Below are 21,153 nucleotides of genomic sequence, written 5' to 3' on the forward strand. Positions count from 1 at the left end.
GTGTGTATGTCCCTACTGTATGTAGGCCTATGTCTCAAGGGGGAGGCTCTCTCCATTTCGACATGTCGCCACTCCGAAATTGACTTCTTATTGTCGGAGTGGCGACACTCCCATGGGGGTTCGGTTTAGGGTTAGGGTTAGAGATAGGGTTAGTGTCGGAATGGAGACATGTCGGAAAGGAGACATGTCGGAGTGGAGAGATGCACTCGTCTCTATGTTTGTAGTATACTCATGTCGAACGAACGCCAATACCGAAGGCCTTGAAGTAGTGTACCTCCTTTAAAATAGCTCTGAAAGGTCACTTACAGGTGGCTGCTACTCGAACCTGCAACGACAAAGCCTATCCTCACTCCCCCTGACCTTTCTACTGTAAATACAAATTTTCTTTTTGTTTTACGACAGATTTTTTTTTATATGTTCTGCATTGTAATGTGATTATTTGTCTCATACAATGTTATACGAGTTAAAAGGTTTCTTTCTTGTGGTGTTAATCATTTAAAGAGGTGGTGCCATAGTTTTGTACTTTTTCTGTTTTGTATGAGTCTATGGAGACACTCTAATAGACCCCCAGGTGTGGTTGTAATATATTCTGTAATATTCTTCCTGAAAGAAAACCAGGCCAAGTCGAAAAACACAGTTTTAATGACAACATATAACCATCCCCTCCCCTTTTGTGGGTGTGGCTAACTTCAGCTGGATCACCACCCACCTGACAACCAGACATACTTAATGAACTGGTAGGTGTGGCCACATAAAAACCTAATTTTAACTCTTTCTGTACACAAGTATAATAGTACAATCGTAATACCCGATCATCATGTTGTTTTCTTGGGGGGGGGGGGGGGGGTAGAGATCATGGCACACCATCTTTAATAGACCGTTTGTCAGCCTTCTGATTGGTCCCTGAGACTCCCTGACTGGCCAACCAGAAAAAAAACATTGACTTTTCGCTACCGGGGGTGGAGTTATGCAGTGGGAGAAAGTGGCTTCAGTCTTTCACTGCGGTGCCCTGATGCGGAGCACGGCCACCGTGCAGTACGGCGCTGCGCGGTCATAGCGATTTCGATCATTATAATGAATAAGCTTCAACAGACTAGTTCACATTAGTCTCGCATAGCCAGACAACTATTCCACAATCTCCGAAGAATGCTATATAGAGTCTGGAACGGCAGTTCCCGAACGGCGAGTATCGGAAGTAGCCAGTGCTGCACTGAACTGTAGTCCCATTGGAAACATAACAGAAACACAATAGCTCAGACAAAGTCATTCGAGCAGCCTATTCTTGTTATGGGTGTATAATTTAAGAAAACGTTTGAAAACATCATGGAGGTAACACCAATAACACCAGAGAAAGACGAAATAACGCCCCCAGTAATATTGAAAGGAGACAACGCTTCCAGTAGGACATGTTATTGCTACTGCACCAAGGGAGCGGTTGCGTCACATCCGCTTTATCTCGCACTCATCGTTTCTATTTCCGTTTGCCAGACTGTATGCCGGGAGCATTTGCCCAAATCGCAGAGGCAACAGTCTGGCCTCGCGAGACTAAGTTCACATGAACCTTATCAATGTAACTAAGAGTTTCGATTGGGTACATATATTTTAAATGGGCAGAATTACGACAGCCAGCCTATTATGCAGTGGAATTATAGGCTGGCTGCCAGCTTCCTACCCAAGATGCACTGCGCTTTCTCTCTCTATTTCTGTCCTCTGCCTGTTCCAGAGGATTTAACTAATTAAAACATATATTTTCGGGGGAAAACTCCTGTTTTGCAATGTAACTACTGTACTTTTTTCTTCCCTTTGTATTAATATCACGTAGATGTGTTTCTTTTGGTACTTTAAATAGCTATAATGAGGCTATTAAAAATATTTTTTCCCCATCCACTTCCATTATAAAAGAATCTGCCCTGGTTGTTTCGTCCCACCTAGTAACAAGAGCAAAATGGGGCGGGATTTGACATACGGTCTATTGACCTTGTACCAGTGAACTCTACTGTCAGTACTTTTACCAATGCAAATCTCAAATAAAGTCTTCAATCAATCAACAGCTGCAATACTACTGGGTGACCAAATGGTGCTGTTGAGCAGCCTTGAATAATTCATATACATATTTTAACAATGCTCAATGGCACTGCTCACTTCACACTGGTTGTGATTTTTGAGATACTACTACATTTTAAGTGTAAATGTTGTATACTCAAAATGACCACAAGAGGGAAGTAAAGTATGCTGTTGTAGCTTACAGTCAGTAAGCAACGGGCCTGGTGTACCAGATTCACTTCACCACCAAGATACCCATGTAACTGACTAAATACTTCACAAATGTCAAGGATGTCCACAACTACAGGGGCAGCTCCACTAATCATGTTCCTAGATTTAAATTCGTTCTCCTGCTATACCACTAACATGTGGAACGCCCTTCCGCAAGCCCTGAAGGAGTGTAAATCCCTAACCACCTTCAAAAGTGGTCTGAAAAGTCACCTACAGACGGCTGCTACTCGAAACTTGTAAATATATAGACTAAGCCCATACTCACCTCCCATTTTCCACCGTAGATATCTGCTTCTTCTGTTTGTTTCATTTACCTTAGCCTATACAGTATATATATTCTTTGTTTACTGCTTTGGTAATTGATGTTATCTTATGCATAGTAATGTGTTCTATCTGTCTGTCATTCAATATTATATGAGATACATAAAGTGGTTCCTACCAAAAAGCTTACTAGGATCTCCTTTTAGTTGACCTTGTACCAGTGATTTGTACTGTTATGAAACTGTACTTCTTCCTATGCAAACTTCTAATACATTCTTCAATCAATCAATCAATCAATCAATCAATCAATCAATCAATCAATCAATCAGTGTTCATGAGGTCCTCCTTATTTATAGCTATTTCTTAAATGATCATACATGCACCCTTTACTATAGAAACCCATAAACCAATTGTAACTTCAAACTCCATTTTAACCATGTTAGATTCACTGACAATGGTTCTGACTCTAATGTCCTTCTAATGTGTGAGGTGGCTGTGCTTGAAATAGAAATCACACCCATTGTGAAGTAGCAGTGAGTTCATCATTAAGCGTCTGCCAGCTCTTCCAATGAGTCAAGTGTGGAACATACATACATATAGGCTAGGCTACTGTACATATGTACATGCAGACAAAGCCAGATGTACTAGTGGTTAGCACCGCTCAAAAACAGGATATCTGATTCTGAATACTGATGTCATAAGCTGATGTCAGCAAAGGGGAGAAGACGACAGCCAGCCCCTTTAACGTCAGCAAGGGGGAGAAGATTGCCTCCCCTAAGTAACAAGAAATCTTGTGAAATAAAATGTCGTCAACCAATCATCAAGGACGATGATACACAAAAGAAGAAGAAGCTGACTGACATCATACACTATAGCCTCCAAGTGCTCCGATAACGGCTACTGCACTAGTATTTCTATATTTGGAAAGATCACATTGACAGTCACAATGCGAGGTCAGAACTAAATCTGATATCACCCTGACAATATAAAAGCTTGTGCAGCTTGGGTTCATTGCAGTTTTCACTGGGCTTTTCCAAAGCTGTTTTAGCATAAGTGATAGAGGACTCCAAAGTTATTAATAGAAGGGGTAAACAATTATCCCATTTAGTTGTTTGGAGTATTAGTCACTGTACACTTGCACACATACATTGTTCTCTACATTTAACACATCCTATTAATAATTTTAGGACACTGGTGTGTCCTTTTCAGCAGTAACGTCAACTAGTTGCTCCGCAAAACAAACAGCATGGCGACTGCAGCAGGTTCCTCTGATGCTGAGGAGGTTTCCGTGCAGAATACGGCCTGTGATGTTGGACAGGGTGACAGCCCGATGCCACAACCATCCTCAGGAGATGCTTCTGCCCGGCAGAAACCTGTGTGTCTAATAGTGTTGGGCATGGCGGGGTCAGGAAAAACCACTTTCGTGCAGCGGCTCACCGCTCACCTTCACGCCAAGGAGTCCACTCCGTATGTCATCAACCTGGACCCTGCCGTACACAAAGTACCGTTTCCCACCAACATCGACATCCGCGACACCGTCAACTACAAAGAGGTGATGAAGCAGTATGGGCTCGGCCCCAACGGCGCCATCGTGACCTCCCTCAATCTGTTTGCGACACGCTTCGATCAGGTGATGACGTTCATCGAGAAGAAACAGCACGATCACCGGCACGTGTTGATCGACACTCCAGGGCAGATCGAGGTGTTCACCTGGTCGGCGTCTGGCGCCATCATCACGGAGGCTCTGGCGTCCTCTTTCCCCTGCGTGGTGGCGTACGTGATGGACACGTCCCGCAGCGTCAACCCTGTCACGTTCATGTCCAACATGCTGTACGCCTGCAGCATTCTCTACAAGACCAAACTTCCCTTCATTGTCGTCATGAACAAGACGGACATCGTGGACCACAGCTTTGCGGTGGAGTGGATGCAGGATTTCGAGGTGTTCCAGGACGCTCTGAACCGCGAGACGTCGTACGTCAGCAACCTGACCCGCTCCATGAGCCTGGTGCTCGACGAGTTCTACGCCAACCTGCGCGTGGTCGGCGTGTCCGCGGTAACGGGCAGCGGGCTGGACGAGCTCTTTGTCCAGGTGGCGGAGGCCGCCGAGGAGTATGAGACGGACTATCGGCCAGAGTATGAGCGACTTCGTAAAGAGCAGGCTGATGCTCAGAGCAGGAAAGAGCAGCGGCAGCAGATGAATGGGCTCACGAAGGCCATGGGAGCTGTTAACATGACCTCGTCAGCAGCTACAGAGGAGGCCAACTTTGATGATGAGTCTGATGACAACGAAGAAGTGGACAGCGACGTGGACGCAATTTTGACCACAACATGAGCGAGGAGAGCAAAGAAAGAAATGCCCTCAGCAACTACTTTCTGAAAGAGAGAAAGAACAGGAGGTCAATGCCACCGGAGGGACCCTGAATCGTCTAACCCAGTGTTTCTCAAACTTTTACGTTTCAAGGTCTCCCTTTAACTCTGACAGCGTATAAATGGAGTACAAATGGAACAAAATGGACCCTAACGGGTCCATTTGGTTCCATTTGTACGCTGTCAGAGTTACAGACTTGTATGGGTCAATTTAGACCCCCTTAAAGGAACCCACAGAGTCCCTGGAATCCACTTTGAGAAACACTGCTCTAACCCCTTTATTGCAGTTCACAGGCTTTTATGGTAAGGCTCTGTGTGTGTGTGTGTGTGTGTGTGTGTGTGTGTGTGTGTGTGTGTGTGTGTGTGTGTGTGTGTGTGTGTGAGAAAGAGAGAGAGAGAGAGAGAGAGAGAGAGAGAGAGAGAGAGAGAGAGAGAGGAGAGTCCTGAGCTGGTCAAGAATCAGAGAGAGAGAGAGAGAGAGGAGAGTCCTGAGCTGGTCAAGAATCAAGGCTTTATTTGTAGCGGAATATAGGTTCAATCTGTCCAAAGAAGTGTAACAGCAACTTGCTGTTAAAGGACCTCTTGCACCGAATAACCTGTGGGGGATATGCAATAAAGAGCATCATCATTATGTTCTTAATTGTACATAAATGCACCTAATCTGGTATTTTATTCACGTATCAGAGTGACTGACTTCAAACTCTGCCTGCACATCACCAGCAACCCGAGGGAGTTGAGTTGTGTGCACGGCTTTGAGTCATTCGGGTAAGTGGTTGTCCAGAACAACCAATTTGTCCATTGTGTTGCCCATACAGTATGTAGGCATACTGTGTGGAGATCCAATTGTCCAGAACCGTCCATATATGGGCTTATAATGGTGACATCAGGGATCTCAGAAATCAAATCTGCATATATGAGCATAAAAGGGACACAGAAAGACGGTATAAGGTACTCTGACAACAGGTATTATTGCAACCACACTTGCAATTTCCAATTGCATCTTTCTAGTATGGATATATCCCTGATGTGATCAGTATATGCTGCCCATATATGGAGATCTCTTTATACGTCAGTCCTTGTCCATCTTTGCCCATACAGGTATGTGGAGATCCCTAATGTCATCAGTATATGCCCATATATCGGCATGCTGATATGCCCATATATGTTTTTTGCATTTTCCCATTCAAGTCAATGGAGAAAATTAAAAATCAAACCTCGGTTCGAAGTGAAGCGGTGAACTTTTATTCTATGTGTTCTAGAGTTATGAACTCTGTGATCTATACATTCTTTATATTCTGAATGAATTAATGATTTTATCTGGAGGGCCGAATTGTCATGCGAAGCTTGACCAATCCTCAAAGTATCCAATCATCAGACCGCGACGGACACTACACACATACGTACGTACGTACGTACGTACGGACGGACGGACGGACGGACGGACGGACGGACGGACGGACGGACGGGACAGATAAAACCTATTCATTCTGAACTGAAATGGCCATATATGGACATGGGACACACATTTTGCTTTTTGAAAAAGCCTATTCATTCTGGACTGATATTCTGGACGTACAAGACAGATAAAACCTGTTCATTCTGGACTGGAGTGACCATATATGGACATGAGGTGACATACATTTTGTTTTTGAAAAAGCCTGTTCATTCTGGACTGAAAAGCCCATATATGGGCGTGGGACACACAAAGCCACTCATTGGAAGCGGTTTTCACCGCTTCAAAAACTATATATACAGTATATAACATGTATCAAGCACAGGATTCCCGGTGAAGCAGCGGTCGATTTGACATATGGCCCAAGTGTGTGCCACCAAAACTGTATAGCGGCAAAATAACGTTTATCTGGAAAGGCAAAAAAGTACTAGAGGAAGGTACGCTGCCACTCAAAGTGACTACTGGCCAATCACAGCGCGTCTTTTCCGACTTGTTAGAATCTAGGGTGCGTTCTAATAAAGGAACGACCAGAGGGCAGCTATCCGTTCCTACCCTGGGCTACGAAAAGGCCCACCCCCAGCCCACCTGCCTCTGATTGGCCTACCGAACTTCAGTTTCTGTGACGCATGCGGAAGTGTGTTTTAGAATTCCGGAAGCTTGCCTTAAATTTTTTTACCTGACTCTGCCACCACCATGGCGGTATTGAGTTCACAATCTGGACTCGCTCTGGGATTGGAGCTGACGGCGAACAGCACCCGGTTTGGACCAATCAGAGGCAGCTATACTGGCGGGATGTTGGCGACAGAGAGACACACGGGGGAGACAAGCCTCACATGAAAAACAGGCACGCGTTTAGTACATGGTGGAAAAATTAGATTACTTAAGTAAAAGTATCAATACTGCAATATAGAAATACTCAGTTACTGTACAAGTAAAAGTCAGGAATTCAAAATGTACTTGAGTAAAAGAACAAAAGTATCGGCATCAAAACGTACTTAAAGTAACAAAAGTAAAAGTACATGATCATTATGCAGAATGTACAAATCTAAAAGTAACCAGTAACTAAAGTTTTCAAATAAATGTAGTGGAGTAAAAGTACAATGCATTCTTGTGCAGAGATTTCGTGCATTTAAAAGGACTAAGCTGATTCCATTAGGAATACCCGTCTGTCTGTCTGTTTTTATGCCCATATATGGAGATCTCTGTATCTGTCTGTTTCACTGGCGCCTGAGCCACCTGAGCCACCAATTCCAAGTTTTTCCAGAGTGCAGGGGACAGAGTTGCGGCTCACATTATAATTATTATCATCATAATAATAATAAGTCAAAGAACAAAGGCAAACTGAGTGCTCTTGTTTTGAGTGCATAAGGTAATAACTCCATTGCAGGTAATAAAGAGTTGCTCAAGAGGCCATGATTATGCATCACACAAAGCTTGGCCAAAGAGCCAAGTGTGGAGCATACATACAGTACGTACATACAAACAAACAAAGACAGATGTAGAAGCGGTTAGCACCGCTGACAAACAAGTCTACAGTATAGTTAAAAAGCCTTTTACCTTCTTTTTTCTTTCTAGAAAAAAGTATATTTTCTGCTTTTTGGGCTATTTGTTGGCGTAATACATTAAGAAATGAATGTATTAGAGTTCTCTTTTATATCATTTTTAATGTATATTGTTGTCTTGGACCTCAGGAAGACTAGCTGCCGTTCAGGCAGCAGCTAATGGAGATTTGAGACTGACAAATATAAAATAAATACACACATTTAAATTAAAATTAAATAAAACAAAAGGACGTCGACTGGCCTTCAAGTATGCTGCACTAACAATCTTATATTAAAATTGTCATCAGGGAGTTACCGGCCGGTAGGCATCAAGGACTCGAGGTCGAGTCCAGAACCGCCGATCCAACCAATATGCCCATAATGGATATTCTAATATATGGGCATATACCGATGACATCAGGGTTCTCCATATATGGGCATAAAGGGACAAGGACTAACACATACTGAGATCTCCATATTTGGGCATAAAAGGGACACAGTTAGAAACATACATCTCCATATATGAACAAAAAAGGAACACAGACAGAAGGGTACAATGGGTACTCTGACACTATGACTTGACTTGTATATTGGTCGGATCAGCAGTGCGGCATGGTGTGAGGAGCGCAAAGCGGACCCAACCTCTAGTATCTGTAAATCTCTGTCGCTAACTATGTCTCCATATTTCCGCACCCAAATATTCCCAATACGAACTTTGACCGACTGACTATTAATGAGTGGTGCAAACCGCTCCTACATTACACTTTGTGTGTACTGTGCTAGCCAAATGTATGGAGATCCGTGCCCATACACATAAAGTAACTGATGTCACGGACAGAACGGCCCATACAAGGAGATATGTACTATACATAGGGATGGAGCCCGAAAACCGGGTCCATTACAAACCCGGTTCTGAATTTATCGAGACCCGAGTATCAATAATAAGCTTTTAATTGTCGAGCCTGTTAACGGGTAAGCGTCATAACGTCACGTCATGGACCGCTATAGGGGGCTGGGACGGGAGATAGGCTACATTGCGTCATTGATAGTTGTGTGCTTTGCAAGTGCGTGCCGTGGAACAATGGTTGAACTCGTGAAACACTAAAAAGTTTGGTTACATTTTAGAAAAGACAAGGGGAGAGCTATAAATGCAATAGGCCACGGTTACAAGCTCGGGAGGGAACACTTCGACAATGCGGAGGCACGAATTGTCCCTAGTGCATCACATAAGACCCGTCTGCGACGAGTTGAAACAACGGCAGCGTCGGGCCATCGGCTGTTGCAGCAGCGCGACAACCGTTCTCTTCCACCCAAAGTATGTGGTGCTTGAAAATATGAATGATTCCATTGATAATAATCCGTTTGGGATACTCAAAATCCCCGCCGCAGAGTTATAATATCGCTCCGTGCAAATGACTCCGTAAGTCCGTATAGCGTCGCCAGCGTGACTTCTCAGTCTACCGAAAATAGCAGATGTACAAGCTCACAACGCGGTGCGAGCAGACGCTGTGTTAGCTTGTTGATTTTGTTGCGTGACACCGTCGTACTATGCGTTATAAATTACACTTTTAAAGAGACAGTACACATTTAGTTTCTTCAAATATTTTCCAAAAATAAAAAGGTTACTTGCCTTCTGTCTGTTAAGTTAAAGTACTGTATTTGAAGGCCCTAGTCAAATGTAGTGCAAATATGGATTTTTGTTGTTGCTTAAAACAAACAAAAAGATAATGGAAAAAATAGATAGGCCTATGCATTACTGTAAAAAAAAAAAACATGGAAATGTTAGCCTATAGTTTATATTATATACCATACAAAGTATAATTTTACAGTAGGCTAGTATTAATAACTTATGAATAGTAATGTAAAACTATACTATATACATATAACAATAGTATATATAATATATTTAAAAATGTGATGGTCTCATGTCTTTCCACAAAATAACAGAAAAAGCTCAATAGTGGGCTCGATAAAAGCCCGGCTCGATAAGCATGATCGATAAGGTGCTCATTATCAATAAAAATTAACGAGCTCCATCCCTATACATGTGTCGTGTTTGTGCTGCTCGCTTTGCACAGGTTGATTTTTCTATATTTGGAAACATTCGCAATGTCTCTCAGCCAGTCACTGTGATGACATCACTAACGGTGATGTCACGCAGCCAATAAATAAGCTTGTCTCGCTTCCATCTTTCCAGTCTGCACAGATATCGTTGGAGGTTTAAGTAAGAGATTAGAGGCTCAGTTATACTTAACTATTTCTTTCAATTTCTTTATACTTATTATTCAAGATGTCTGAAGTAAAAGGTGTCGCTATTGGCATTGACCTGGGAACCACCTACTCCTGTGTGGGGGTTTTCCAGCACGGCAAAGTTGAAATCATTGCCAATGACCAAGGCAACAGGACCACACCCAGCTATGTGGCTTTCACCGACACTGAAAGACTCATCGGGGACGCAGCCAAGAACCAGGTGGCAATGAACCCCACCAACACCGTGTTTGATGCCAAACGACTGATCGGGCGAAAGTTTGACGATGCAGTGGTGCAGTCAGACATGAAGCACTGGCCCTTTAAGGTGGTGAGTGATGGAGGAAAGCCCAAGTTGCAGGTGGAATACAAGGGGGAGAGCAAAACCTTCAACCCAGAGGAAATCTCTTCCATGGTCCTGGTAAAGATGAAAGAGATCGCTGAGGCCTACCTGGGCCAGAAGGTGAACAATGCGGTCGTCACAGTCCCAGCTTACTTCAATGACTCACAGAGGCAGGCTACAAAGGATTCTGGCACCATTGCGGGGCTGAATATACTGAGAATAATCAACGAGCCAACTGCAGCTGCCATCGCATACGGACTTGATAAAGTCAAGTCAGGAGAACGCAACGTCCTAATCTTTGACCTGGGCGGGGGCACCTTCGACGTGTCCATCCTGACGATCGAGGACGGCATCTTTGAGGTCAAGGCTACAGCTGGAGACACTCACCTGGGTGGAGAGGACTTCGACAACCGCGTGGTCAACCACTTTGTGGAGGAGTTCAAGAGGAAACACAAGAAGGACATCAGCCAAAACAAGAGAGCTCTGAGGAGGGTGCGCACAGCCTGTGAGAGGGCTAAGAGAACCCTGTCTTCGAGCTCCCAGGCAAGCCTTGAGATTGACTCTCTTTGTGAGGGCATTGACTTCTACACTTCCATCACCAGAGCTCGCTTTGAGGAGCTGTGCTCTGACCTCTTCAGGGGAACATTAGAGCCTGTGGAAAAAGCCCTCAGAGATGCCAAAATGGACAAGGGAACCATTCATGACATTGTCCTGGTTGGAGGCTCCACCAGAATCCCTAAAATACAGAAACTCCTGCAGGATTTCTTCAACGGCAGGGAGCTGAACAAGAGCATCAACCCAGACGAGGCGGTGGCTTATGGAGCTGCTGTACAGGCTGCCATTCTGTCAGGCGATAAATCAGAAAATGTTCAAGACCTGCTGCTGCTGGATGTGACACCTCTTTCCCTGGGGATCGAGACAGCTGGAGGCGTTATGACCAATCTCATCAAGAGGAATACCACCATCCCCACCAAACAAACCCAGACCTTCACCACTTACTCTGACAACCAGCCCGGGGTCCACATCCAGGTCTATGAAGGAGAGCGACCCATGACCAAGGACAACAATATGTTGGGCCAGTTTGACCTGTCAGGAATTCCACCTGCTCCCAGAGGGGTTCCTCAGATCGATGTCACCTTTGACATAGATGCCAATGGCATCTTGAACGTGTCTGCAGCGGATAAGAGCTCGGGCAAAGAGTCCAAGATTACCATCACCAACGATAAGGGCCGGCTCAACAAAGAAGAGATCGAGAAGATGGTGCAGGACGCTGACAAATACAAAGATGAAGATGACGCTCAGAGGGAAAGGATCGCTGAAAGGAACTCGCTGGAAACCTATGCCTTCAGCATGAAGAGCAGTGTGCAGAATGACAACATGAAGGGGAAGATCAGCGAAGAGGAGCAGCAGAGGGTCATTGAGCAGTGTGATCAGGCCATCGCCTGGATGGAGAACAACAAGCTGGCTGACAAAGAGGAGTACGAGCATCATCTCAAAGAGCTGAAGAAGGTGTGTGAGCCTGTCATCAGCAAGTCGTACGGAGGAGGAATGCCAGCAGGCGGCAGCAGCTGCAGAGAGGGCGCACAGGAAAGCTCTCAAGGCCCGACCATCGAGGAGGTTGACTAAAATTAGTCCTCGACAAAACAATGGAATTCACATCACCTTTAGTCTCCTCCTAAATTGGAGGATATTATAAGGAAAAAGAAAATACTTTAAAAAATCCCCATGCCAACAATGGGGATTGGCAAAAAGAAAAAAAAAAAAAAAAACGTGGAAAAAAAGATGAAAAGTTAATAGGGGGGAAAAAATATGTATATGTTACAGTGCCTTGCAAAAGTAGCCTACTGTGAAAAGGAACTCAAATAGAAAAGAATTAATACAATCTGACACTGAAAAAAAAAAGGAATCTGAGGATTTTGCAAGGTACTGTATTAAATATGCCTCTCAAAAACCAACCCTTCGTCCTCGTCGTGAGAGGTGGAACCTGGTAATGCTGACTAACAGGGCTCTGGTAAAACTGCATGTACTTTATATTTTCAACCTTATCTCATAACTAGAAAGATGCTGCAATTCTGGGAAATTACAAGTGTGGTTGCAAATGAATTCTGTCTTTGAATTTTCCCCATTCACACTAATGGGGTAAATGTATTCATAAAGTAATGACCATATATCTCTGTGTCAGTCCTTGTCCCTTTTATGCCCATATGTGGAGATCCCTGTCATCAATATTAAGCCCATATCATGAATTGCCCATATATGGACATACTGAATCTGCATTTTCCCATTTGGCCTTGTCAGACTCGTGGTCTATGATGTCAGACATCTACAATGTCAGTCATCTCCATATTTGGGAAAAGTACATTTTAGAATTTTATACAAACTAACAATAAAGAAATTAGACGTATAACGTATCTCTTAGCAAAATGCAAGAATGCGATTCCCGATGAAGTTGGTCCATTTGACATTTGATTCTGTGCCAAAAAATATATATGAATATTTAATTATATTATAATACCATTTGTAATAAATACCCTTTTTTATATATGTTTTTGACACAGAATCAAATGTTTTATTTTGGTCATCATTCTACAGGAGCCTGAATGGCTTGCAATTTCCAGACTTAAAATAATTGGTATAAATATTTTCAGAAATCTCTGTGTGAAACAAGGTGATGATTGAAGGCAGCAGATTCAGTCAGGGTTTCAGGGGAAGCTTACAAAAGGATCAATCAAGTTGGAATCTTTTTCTTACATCTTTACTACATTTAAATCTTTTCTACCAATATGCACCACTAGGCCAAATAAATATGAAATAATAAGAATGCACCGTTCTAGATGTCTGCACCCAGAATCGGTTATAACTGTATATAGGTGAAAGGTAAAAAACCTGCATAAGTTGCATTGCAATATCGGTATTGATTGATTTGACATGCAATTAATCAGTTATCGAATATCAGTAAGAATCTTATTACAATGGATTATACATGCAAAAAGACTTGTCAACTTTGAAAATATATAACTCTTTAATCAGTTATCGAATATCAGTAAGAATCTTATTACAATGGATTATACAAATGAAAAAAGACTCGTCAACTTTGAAAATATATAATAACTCTTTAATAAGAATGAGAAATTGCCAATTTTCTGTGCATTCTTGTCGGCTCAGTCAACTCCTCTACTGTACTTTCTGAAGCGGTCCACCCCGAGTCCCCAGGGATCTATTGGCCCAGTCCTTTCCCCACTCTAAACAAAATGTCTTCTAAAACAGTAGTTCTCAAAGTGGGTGCCGTGGCACCCTAGGGTGCCTTGACGCAAGTCCAGGGGTGCCTCAGAATACTTTGGTAATATTTGGAATTTATCAACAATGTTGCTTCAGTTTAACCACTTAAGACCCTTAGTAAAACGGCCTGAGTTAAACAAATTGGTGCGTTCGTTTTCAGACAAAAATAGATCTACAAGCTCACAACACAACTGTGAGCTTGTAGATCGGCTATTTGGCTATGTTCTCCCCAGAATAGCAATGCTAGGGGTTTAAGTGGTTAAACACAAAGTATAACAGTTATTTTCAGTCTGTTCTATTAAATGGAAACAAATATTTAAAAAAAATATATATAATAAAATAAATGGTGATCATTGTAATTAAATAACAGGGGGAAATAAAAGCAGGGAATTAACAGTTCCATGTGCTAAACACACATTTTCATTTGAATCCAAAATACAAACCCCACATATTCACCAAACGGAACCATGGGAAAATCAGATTCCAGCATGTCTGCTTTCAAAACAGCTTTTTTGCGCCCCCTTCTGGTCAGGGAAATGAAGTACATACACAAAGGATTCACTTTGTAATGCTTTTATCAGAGCTCTTTCCGGTTTGTGCTCGTCAGAAGGCACTGGGATGGGATCCTGCATAGACTCTATATGGTGTGGTTGACCCTTGTTTTAATGTCTTTCATGAACTGGGTAGAAGAAACACAAGGAATTGAGAAAATTCCCCACACGCTGGGTGAAAAGGACAACATCAAACAGGCTTATCACAACGATTATTAACCAAATACCTCTCATCGATAGTGACAAAAACATCATATTGTGAGTATAATAACATTGTTTTTTTTGTTACAATTTTAAAAGACTAGCAATAATAGCCTATCTACACAACGTGTAGAGATTGTAGATAGGTTACGGTTATTGCTTAATTTAGCAGCCAGGGTGAGCATATACTGTATACTGTACTAGAAATATATCGAAACACTTATTTAGAACCAATAACTTGTTTAATCTTGCTCATGTAGGTTAATTTAATAACCAAGAAAGCTTTTTTTCCTTTTATATCAACAAATTAATCGACACAAACATTCTATGATACGCGACTAAATCGGTTGGTCTGATTAACAACAGCGTACACAAGCTCCCGATGAGCCGCATTTTTATTTATTTATAATCTTTCATTAACCGAGGAAGTTTTAAATAATTGTTTGAAGCACCTGTAAGCCGCAGTGATGTTGTGCATCAAATATCACAATATCAAAGGTCTCAGACAATTCTAGTCTCATATTCACAATATGAATATAATGTCAAAATATTGCCCTGCTCTACGACAATGTGACAGAAGCATGACTGGTAAATAACCGCCGTATATTTATATGAGGCACTTAAATATAGTCCCATCATCATCCCATCATCTTACTGAAAAATATTTTAACCACTTTAACCATTATTTTATACTTTAGCTATTCAAAAATAGCAGATATACAAGCACGCTATGTGCTTATAGATCTGCTATTTTTGAAAAATCATGAACATTTGTTCAAATCTTATTATATATTTAAGCCAACATTGTCAACAATCTTTCTTTCTCGGGTTCCTTGGAACAAAAATACATATTATCAAGTACATATTATTCTAGGGGGTCCTTGACATGAAAAGGTTTGAGCACCAGTGCCACCACCGATATAGAAACATGTGTTTTTTCAGAAAACCATTAGGACTTAGAACACTTTTTTAGAATCGGCCTCAGATCTGGGTGCAAGTGAGATACGAGTTTTAAACACCACCTCATTACCTGTATATATACTGTACATTCCACTTCATTTCTTTTGTTCGTGTTCCAAGTCTATTCAGGCGGCCTGCTGAATGTCACTTTTCCTCTTCTTCTTCTTAGACTTTGGCGCTTCGAGGTGTCCGTTCACGGCGGACCCCGCGTCGTCTTCCTGTGCATTTTTCCTCTTCTTGCTGGGCTTGTCGCTCAGGTAGCCGCTGGAGTCGCTGTTGTGGACCTCCATGGTGGAGAGCTCCACCACCTGCTCCTCAGACTCCTCCACATGTTTCTCCTTCTTTTTCTTCTTCTTCTTCTTCTCTCCGTCCGCGGCTCCGTTCAGCTCCTGCGTCGTGTCGCCCTCCTCTGTTGACTCCTCTGTAGGGTTGGATTGATTTGATTGAATACTAACAGTTTGCAGATTGTACAGAGGTACAGTTTACAAAAGATTGTTAAAAAGGATAACAAAAAGCCCTAGGGGCTTGTTTCCATTGTGGCCCCTGTGTATTCAATTCATTTCAAAACGAGTCCCCATCCGGAATCAATAGGGGTAAATTTACTCAAATCAAATTTTTGTCTTAGGAATGTGACAAAAACCAAAAAATATTATTGAACTATACTCTCCATGGCGTGACTAATCAATAGAAAAAAAGTCATTTTGGGGGTGAACTACTCCTTTAATACCGATAAATGGAAACCATACGGACGATTATGTCAAAATAAATGCCATTATCTCTTTTACGTAATAAAAGGTGTGTCCTTACTTTTCTTCTTCTTCTTCTTGGGGGTCTGGTCAGTGGAGTCCTGAGTCTCGTCGGCGGGGTCCTGGATCTCTGAGCGCTCGCCCAACGCCAACAACTCCTGGACCCTGAGTGAGTGATAGTGATTGATATCTTTATTGATCATGAAATAAACATAGTTGCTGTGAGGCAGAAACCTCTCATCTAGGTTTCTTTCTATACTACGTTCTTTTGTAAATTAGTGCCCTACTTGATCATACTACAGTGTAAATGGTGTGTTTATAATATAGCGTTTTATTCCAAATCGCTTTTACATAGATTGTGCATTACATTCACACACATTCATACACCAATGGCGGAGGAAACCATGCAAGGCACCAACCAGCTCATCGGGAGCAATTATGGGTTCAGTGTCTTGCTCAAGGACACGGACACGAAAGGTGGTTGCACACTGCTGCATTTTTTTTTCTCGTTGCATTTTGGAAATCCGAAATCCGCAAAAAAATGTTTTTCAGGCCAAAGAGAGCGAGAGAGAGAGCAAGGGACCCAGAAAAAAAATCGACCCTGGTCCGAAAATAAATACGAAACGGGCGGCAGTGTGCAAAACACTTTTATTTTATTTTACATGCTCCAAAATTTGCTCCAATATTCGGCCGAAGAAATGCAGCAGTGTGCAAAGACCTCAACTCTGGGTGAGCCCGAGATGGAACTGGAAACCTTGCGGTTCTCCATCCAGCCGCTCTACCGCTGAGCCAATGTCACACAAAAGCAGCAAAAGCAGCAAGTCTGCAAGCTCAAACGTTTTGTATGAGGTGTGTGTATAATAGAGGATGACACAGGAGTGGATTTTCACTCCTCTCACGTCCCACTCCCGCAGAAAAAATCCTGTCCCATGCCAATCCTGGGCCAGAGTAAAAAAAATAATCCTGTCCACTCCTGTAGATTTCTTCCTGGTCCCATCCCGCTCCTGGTCAAAATCACTCCCGTTCACCTCCCGCTCCCCCCCCCCCCAAAAATAAAAATAAATAAAGCAGATGTTTTTCCATTTTGATCCATATTATATTTGATATCACTTTAAAGGTAGAAATGGCTTTTATTCCGTTTCTCTATAGTCTTGTTGCGTCGACGACGGCTGGTTTGTGCTGCGTGCATCACTTAGTTTTGACTTGAGTTGAGATATCCAAACAAACCACTTCAATATGATGGACGTCATGTAACATGTTTTCAACAATCTCTGCACCTTTGGAGAAATATAAAAGTTTCATGTCCATTGCTCTGTTCAACTCTCTCCACTGAAAAACGCGGCGGAGTCTTGCAATGCATATCATGTCTGATTTATGATTAGCCGTAGGAATGTGTTGCGCGTATATTAACATAGCAGATCTCCAAGGCTACAATGCGTTGCTTCTGCGCCACCTAGGCTTGTAGATCAGGCTTCAGTATAGGAATGGGCGTGTACTTTGACATGCAAGAGTGTGAGAGACCAAAAGCAGCAGCTGTGAGCCTGTGACTGGCGCTGTTTATTTCTGCGGTTTGATGAACTGGTCTGGGATGATTCCCGCTCCTGCCCACTCCCGTTGATTTTCATTCCTGTCCCGTCCCGATCACGGCAATGATACAAATTTGACTCCTGTCCAGCGGGAATCCCACGGGAATTCCTGTCAAATGTCATCTTCTAGTGTATAAGTAGTGCAGCACTGGTGAGTGCATGAATGTATAAAGTGCAGGATGTGCTAATGCGTCCATAGACACATATGAGGAGGAAGTCTCATATGTAGTAGATATGTGGGTGTGTCTGCCACTCAAAGGGTGAGGGGGCGATACATGACAGGACAGCAAAGATATGGGCGAATAAATATCACGATTTATTTCACTACTTTTGCACACACACCTTGTCCTGTCCAGGCGTCCCCTGATCAGCAGTACCCCGACCGTGTCTGCGTCCAGCTGGGACACCTCAAACTCCAGGTCGGATCCTATGCTGGGCCCCTCGTCCCTCCACACGTCCACTGACACCAGGCTGGGTTTGGGGATACTGGCGTTGAAGGCGCCGTGCACCAGGCAGCCTACATACGTTGCTCCCAGTTTATTCACTGTACCCTGGACAGCATAGGGGGAAACAACAATCATTTACTTTGATAGTACAAGTTTTAATCTATATTATTTCATATATTTTGATTTAAAAAATGTGCTTCAGGATTATTCAGTTACATCGAAAAAGGATTTGATAGAATAATCACTATGAAAATAATGTATAGTTTGTGCTGTAACACACACACACACACACACACACACACACACACACACACACACACACACACACACACACACACAGACTGTCTGACAACACAGATACAGGACATCATCTCACCAGTAGTCTCTGTCCTTCTTTGGGCTGGAAAACAACAAAGTTGGCCTCTATGTCCAGGTGGATGTAGCCGCTGTCATCATATATGTCTCCATTTTGGCGCACTATCCTGATGTCATCGTAGGCCAACGGCACTCCATGTAGACTGAAGGGTAAAATACAGATACATGGTGGATTTGTATTGTATTACTAAGTTGCAGCCAGGTGTATGTCTATGAAGCACTTGCACTTTAACTGTACCGTCATGAAACTGTACTTTTTTTTCTATGCAAACTTCTAATAAAGTCTTCAATCAATCAATATGTCTATGAAGCACTTGCCACTCCCCAGTTCAAATGTGATTATTTTGGGGGTCCCCAGTTCAAATATTTGTTGGGGGGGGGGGGGGGTCCCGTTAAAAATGATTTATGATTGTTTTGAGGGGGTCGCGGCCCGACACGTTTGGAAAGAGACAAATCTATGTGCAAAGCAAACTGCCAGCAACAGAAAACCAAACCAACTTGCAGGCTACCTTTCTGAATATCTCAGCAGCTCTGTGTCCAGCTCCTGCTGGATGCCGCTCCTCTTCCTCTTCAGGAACATGGGAGACAGAGCGATGTGTCTCCTGTGGACCGACATCACCAGGCAGGAGTAGGGCAGGGACACCAGCCTGCAGGCGTCCGAGAACGACGGCACGAACACGGGCATGGCCGCGGCCGGCGGCCCGGTGGTGGTGGAGGGCACTTCGCTGGACATGTTGTTTCCCACAGGTTGGTCTTGTTCAGCACGCTGCTGCTGCTGCTGCAGGTTCGCCATGCTGTTGTTGAGAGAAGGGAAAACAGGAAGACCAACGAGCGATCACTTCCCGTTTGCTACAGGGAGGAACCACGGGAACCACGCGTCCCAAAAGAGTACTATCACGTTGGTTGTGTCGCCCCCGTGTGGGGTGAAGTCGAACGACACCAGTGGGGATTTGATTTGAATTGAATTGAATTGAATTGAATTGAATTGAATTGAATTGAATTGAATTGAATTGAATTGAATTGAATTGAATTGATTTGGAAAATACAAATATTTAAAAGTATAATAAAATCACATTATAATTTGAACCCTAATTAAAGCATAATGAAACTTGTGTTTCCAATGGAATGATGATGATAATAATAATAATAATAATAATGATAATCTTTATTTCAGACATTAGTGTGCTACAATTTAAACAGTAACATATAAGCTACATACACATATATACATACATACATATGAAAATGTAATATAAAGAGACTCCTTTAAACAGCAGTAGGCTAGGCTGCTGATCCAGACAGTGCTTGTGAAGCTTGGATGTGACCTGGTGCGAACAGCTCTTCACAGGGTTGGTTCTTCAACTTCTTCTACCCTGGATTTGAACCTGGTTTGCTGAAAGTTGACCATTGAGCTAAGAAGAGATCCTGCCTGCTTGCTCAGGGAATCTTGACCATCGGGTCAAAATGTGTAAGATCCTGTGTTCTATTAGGTGAGACATGATGACCTTTGGCTCGATGCCACGATCTAAATGTCTCAATAGAAGAGTAGGGAGACTTAAATACATTCACCCCAATTGTATTGTATTAACATACTCTACCATATACAGATTGGAATAAATTACATTTTATTCATGCCAAAAAAAGGTCACATGCCGCTTTAAGGCCATGCTGGTATCAGACACATCCAAGTCAAGTGTGTTGGCCTGAGCATGTAGGCTATTTTACAACATTGGTCTTTGGTGGATATGGACGGTGGATATCATGTCGCTGTTGTCACTGTGATCATCCGACACTGGTGGAAAAATGACCCACATTTCCAACTTTTCAATACTGCATTGCAGAAATACTCTGTAAGTAGTAAAAATCCAGAATCAGAAATGTAGGCCTACTTGAGTAAAAGTACTAAAGTATTGGTGTAAAAATGTATGTAAAGTAGCCTACAAGGTACTCATTATGCAGAATGTCCCACTTCACAAGTTTTCAAATGTATAAAATGTATACAATTCTGTTGAAAAGAGCAGATCTACAAACTCACAATGCGTCTGAAGCCTGTGAGACATGGGTCGGGGTGAACTCTGTTACCATGGTAGCACCTTGTCTGCTTATATTTGGTATAACATGCTGGGGTGGCAACAACAGAGCAGGTGATACGTTTAACCTAAACAGACTGGTGAGGAAAGCAGGCTCTGTTGTTGGGTCCTCTCTGCAGGGGTGGAGGAAGTAACCAGGGTGCGAACAGCGAGGAAGCTAGATTCCATCTTGGAGAACTCCTCTCACCCCCTCCATCTGGAGATCACCAGTTACTGGAGTAAGAGAGGAAACGACCGATTTGCCTACCCAGGACGGAGATGTGAGAGACTAGGAAAATCTTTTGTACCGGCCGCCCTTAAGCTGTACAACGAGACATATAACGGACGATTGAAAAGGACTTCCTTCCTAACTTAGACTGACGGAACTATTGCTGTATTGACTTTGACCCCTAAGGACCTTACAGGGAGAGTGCTCATGTGCGTCTTGCGGTGA

The 21,153-nt window shown here is 42.9% G+C and overlaps 3 protein-coding genes across 3 annotated transcripts; 2 read left to right on the forward strand and 1 right to left on the reverse strand.

Annotated features, from left to right (window-relative positions):
• Positions 1-3,931: 3,931 nt before the first annotated feature.
• On the forward strand, positions 3,932-4,867 carry LOC308292582 (GPN-loop GTPase 1-like; the record flags this gene model as incomplete). The annotated part of the gene is made up of 1 exon (XM_080734963.1): positions 3,932-4,867. The coding sequence occupies one exon, from the start codon at positions 3,932-3,934 to the stop codon at positions 4,865-4,867; it is 936 nt and encodes a 311-aa protein (XP_080591089.1).
• Positions 4,868-10,186: 5,319 nt separating this feature from the next.
• On the forward strand, positions 10,187-12,112 carry LOC308292441 (heat shock 70 kDa protein-like; the record flags this gene model as incomplete). Its single annotated transcript, XM_080734770.1, has 1 exon — positions 10,187-12,112. One exon carries the CDS (start codon positions 10,187-10,189, stop codon positions 12,110-12,112), a length of 1,926 nt encoding a protein of 641 aa, XP_080590896.1.
• Positions 12,113-14,589: 2,477 nt separating this feature from the next.
• On the reverse strand, positions 14,590-19,430 carry polr1f (RNA polymerase I subunit F). Its single transcript, XM_080734390.1, has 5 exons — positions 19,140-19,430; positions 18,632-18,773; positions 18,152-18,360; positions 16,285-16,388; positions 14,590-15,898 (listed from the first exon to the last, which is right to left on the reverse strand). Exons 1-5 carry the CDS (start codon positions 19,421-19,423, stop codon positions 15,603-15,605), a joined length of 1,035 nt encoding a protein of 344 aa, XP_080590516.1. The 5' UTR covers positions 19,424-19,430; the 3' UTR covers positions 14,590-15,602.
• Positions 19,431-21,153: the final 1,723 nt, after the last annotated feature.

The sequence above is a fragment of the Nannobrachium achirus genome (assembly GCF_963921795.1).
Source record: "Nannobrachium achirus genome assembly, chromosome: 10".
Taxonomy (NCBI): Eukaryota; Metazoa; Chordata; class Actinopteri; order Myctophiformes; family Myctophidae; genus Nannobrachium; species Nannobrachium achirus.

Excerpts from the sequence above, each read along its gene's own strand:
- polr1f (XM_080734390.1), bottom strand. The coding sequence starts at position 19,423 with ATGGCGAACCTGCAGCAGCAGCAGCAGCGTGCTGAACAAGACCAACCT. Across the intron at positions 18,361-18,631 it reads AAGAAGGACAGAGACTACTG|GGTACAGTGAATAAACTGGG; the intron begins GTGAGATGATGT and ends TATGCTGTCCAG. Across the intron at positions 16,389-18,151 it reads GGACGCCTGGACAGGACAAG|GGTCCAGGAGTTGTTGGCGT; the intron begins GTGTGTGTGCAA and ends TCACTCACTCAG.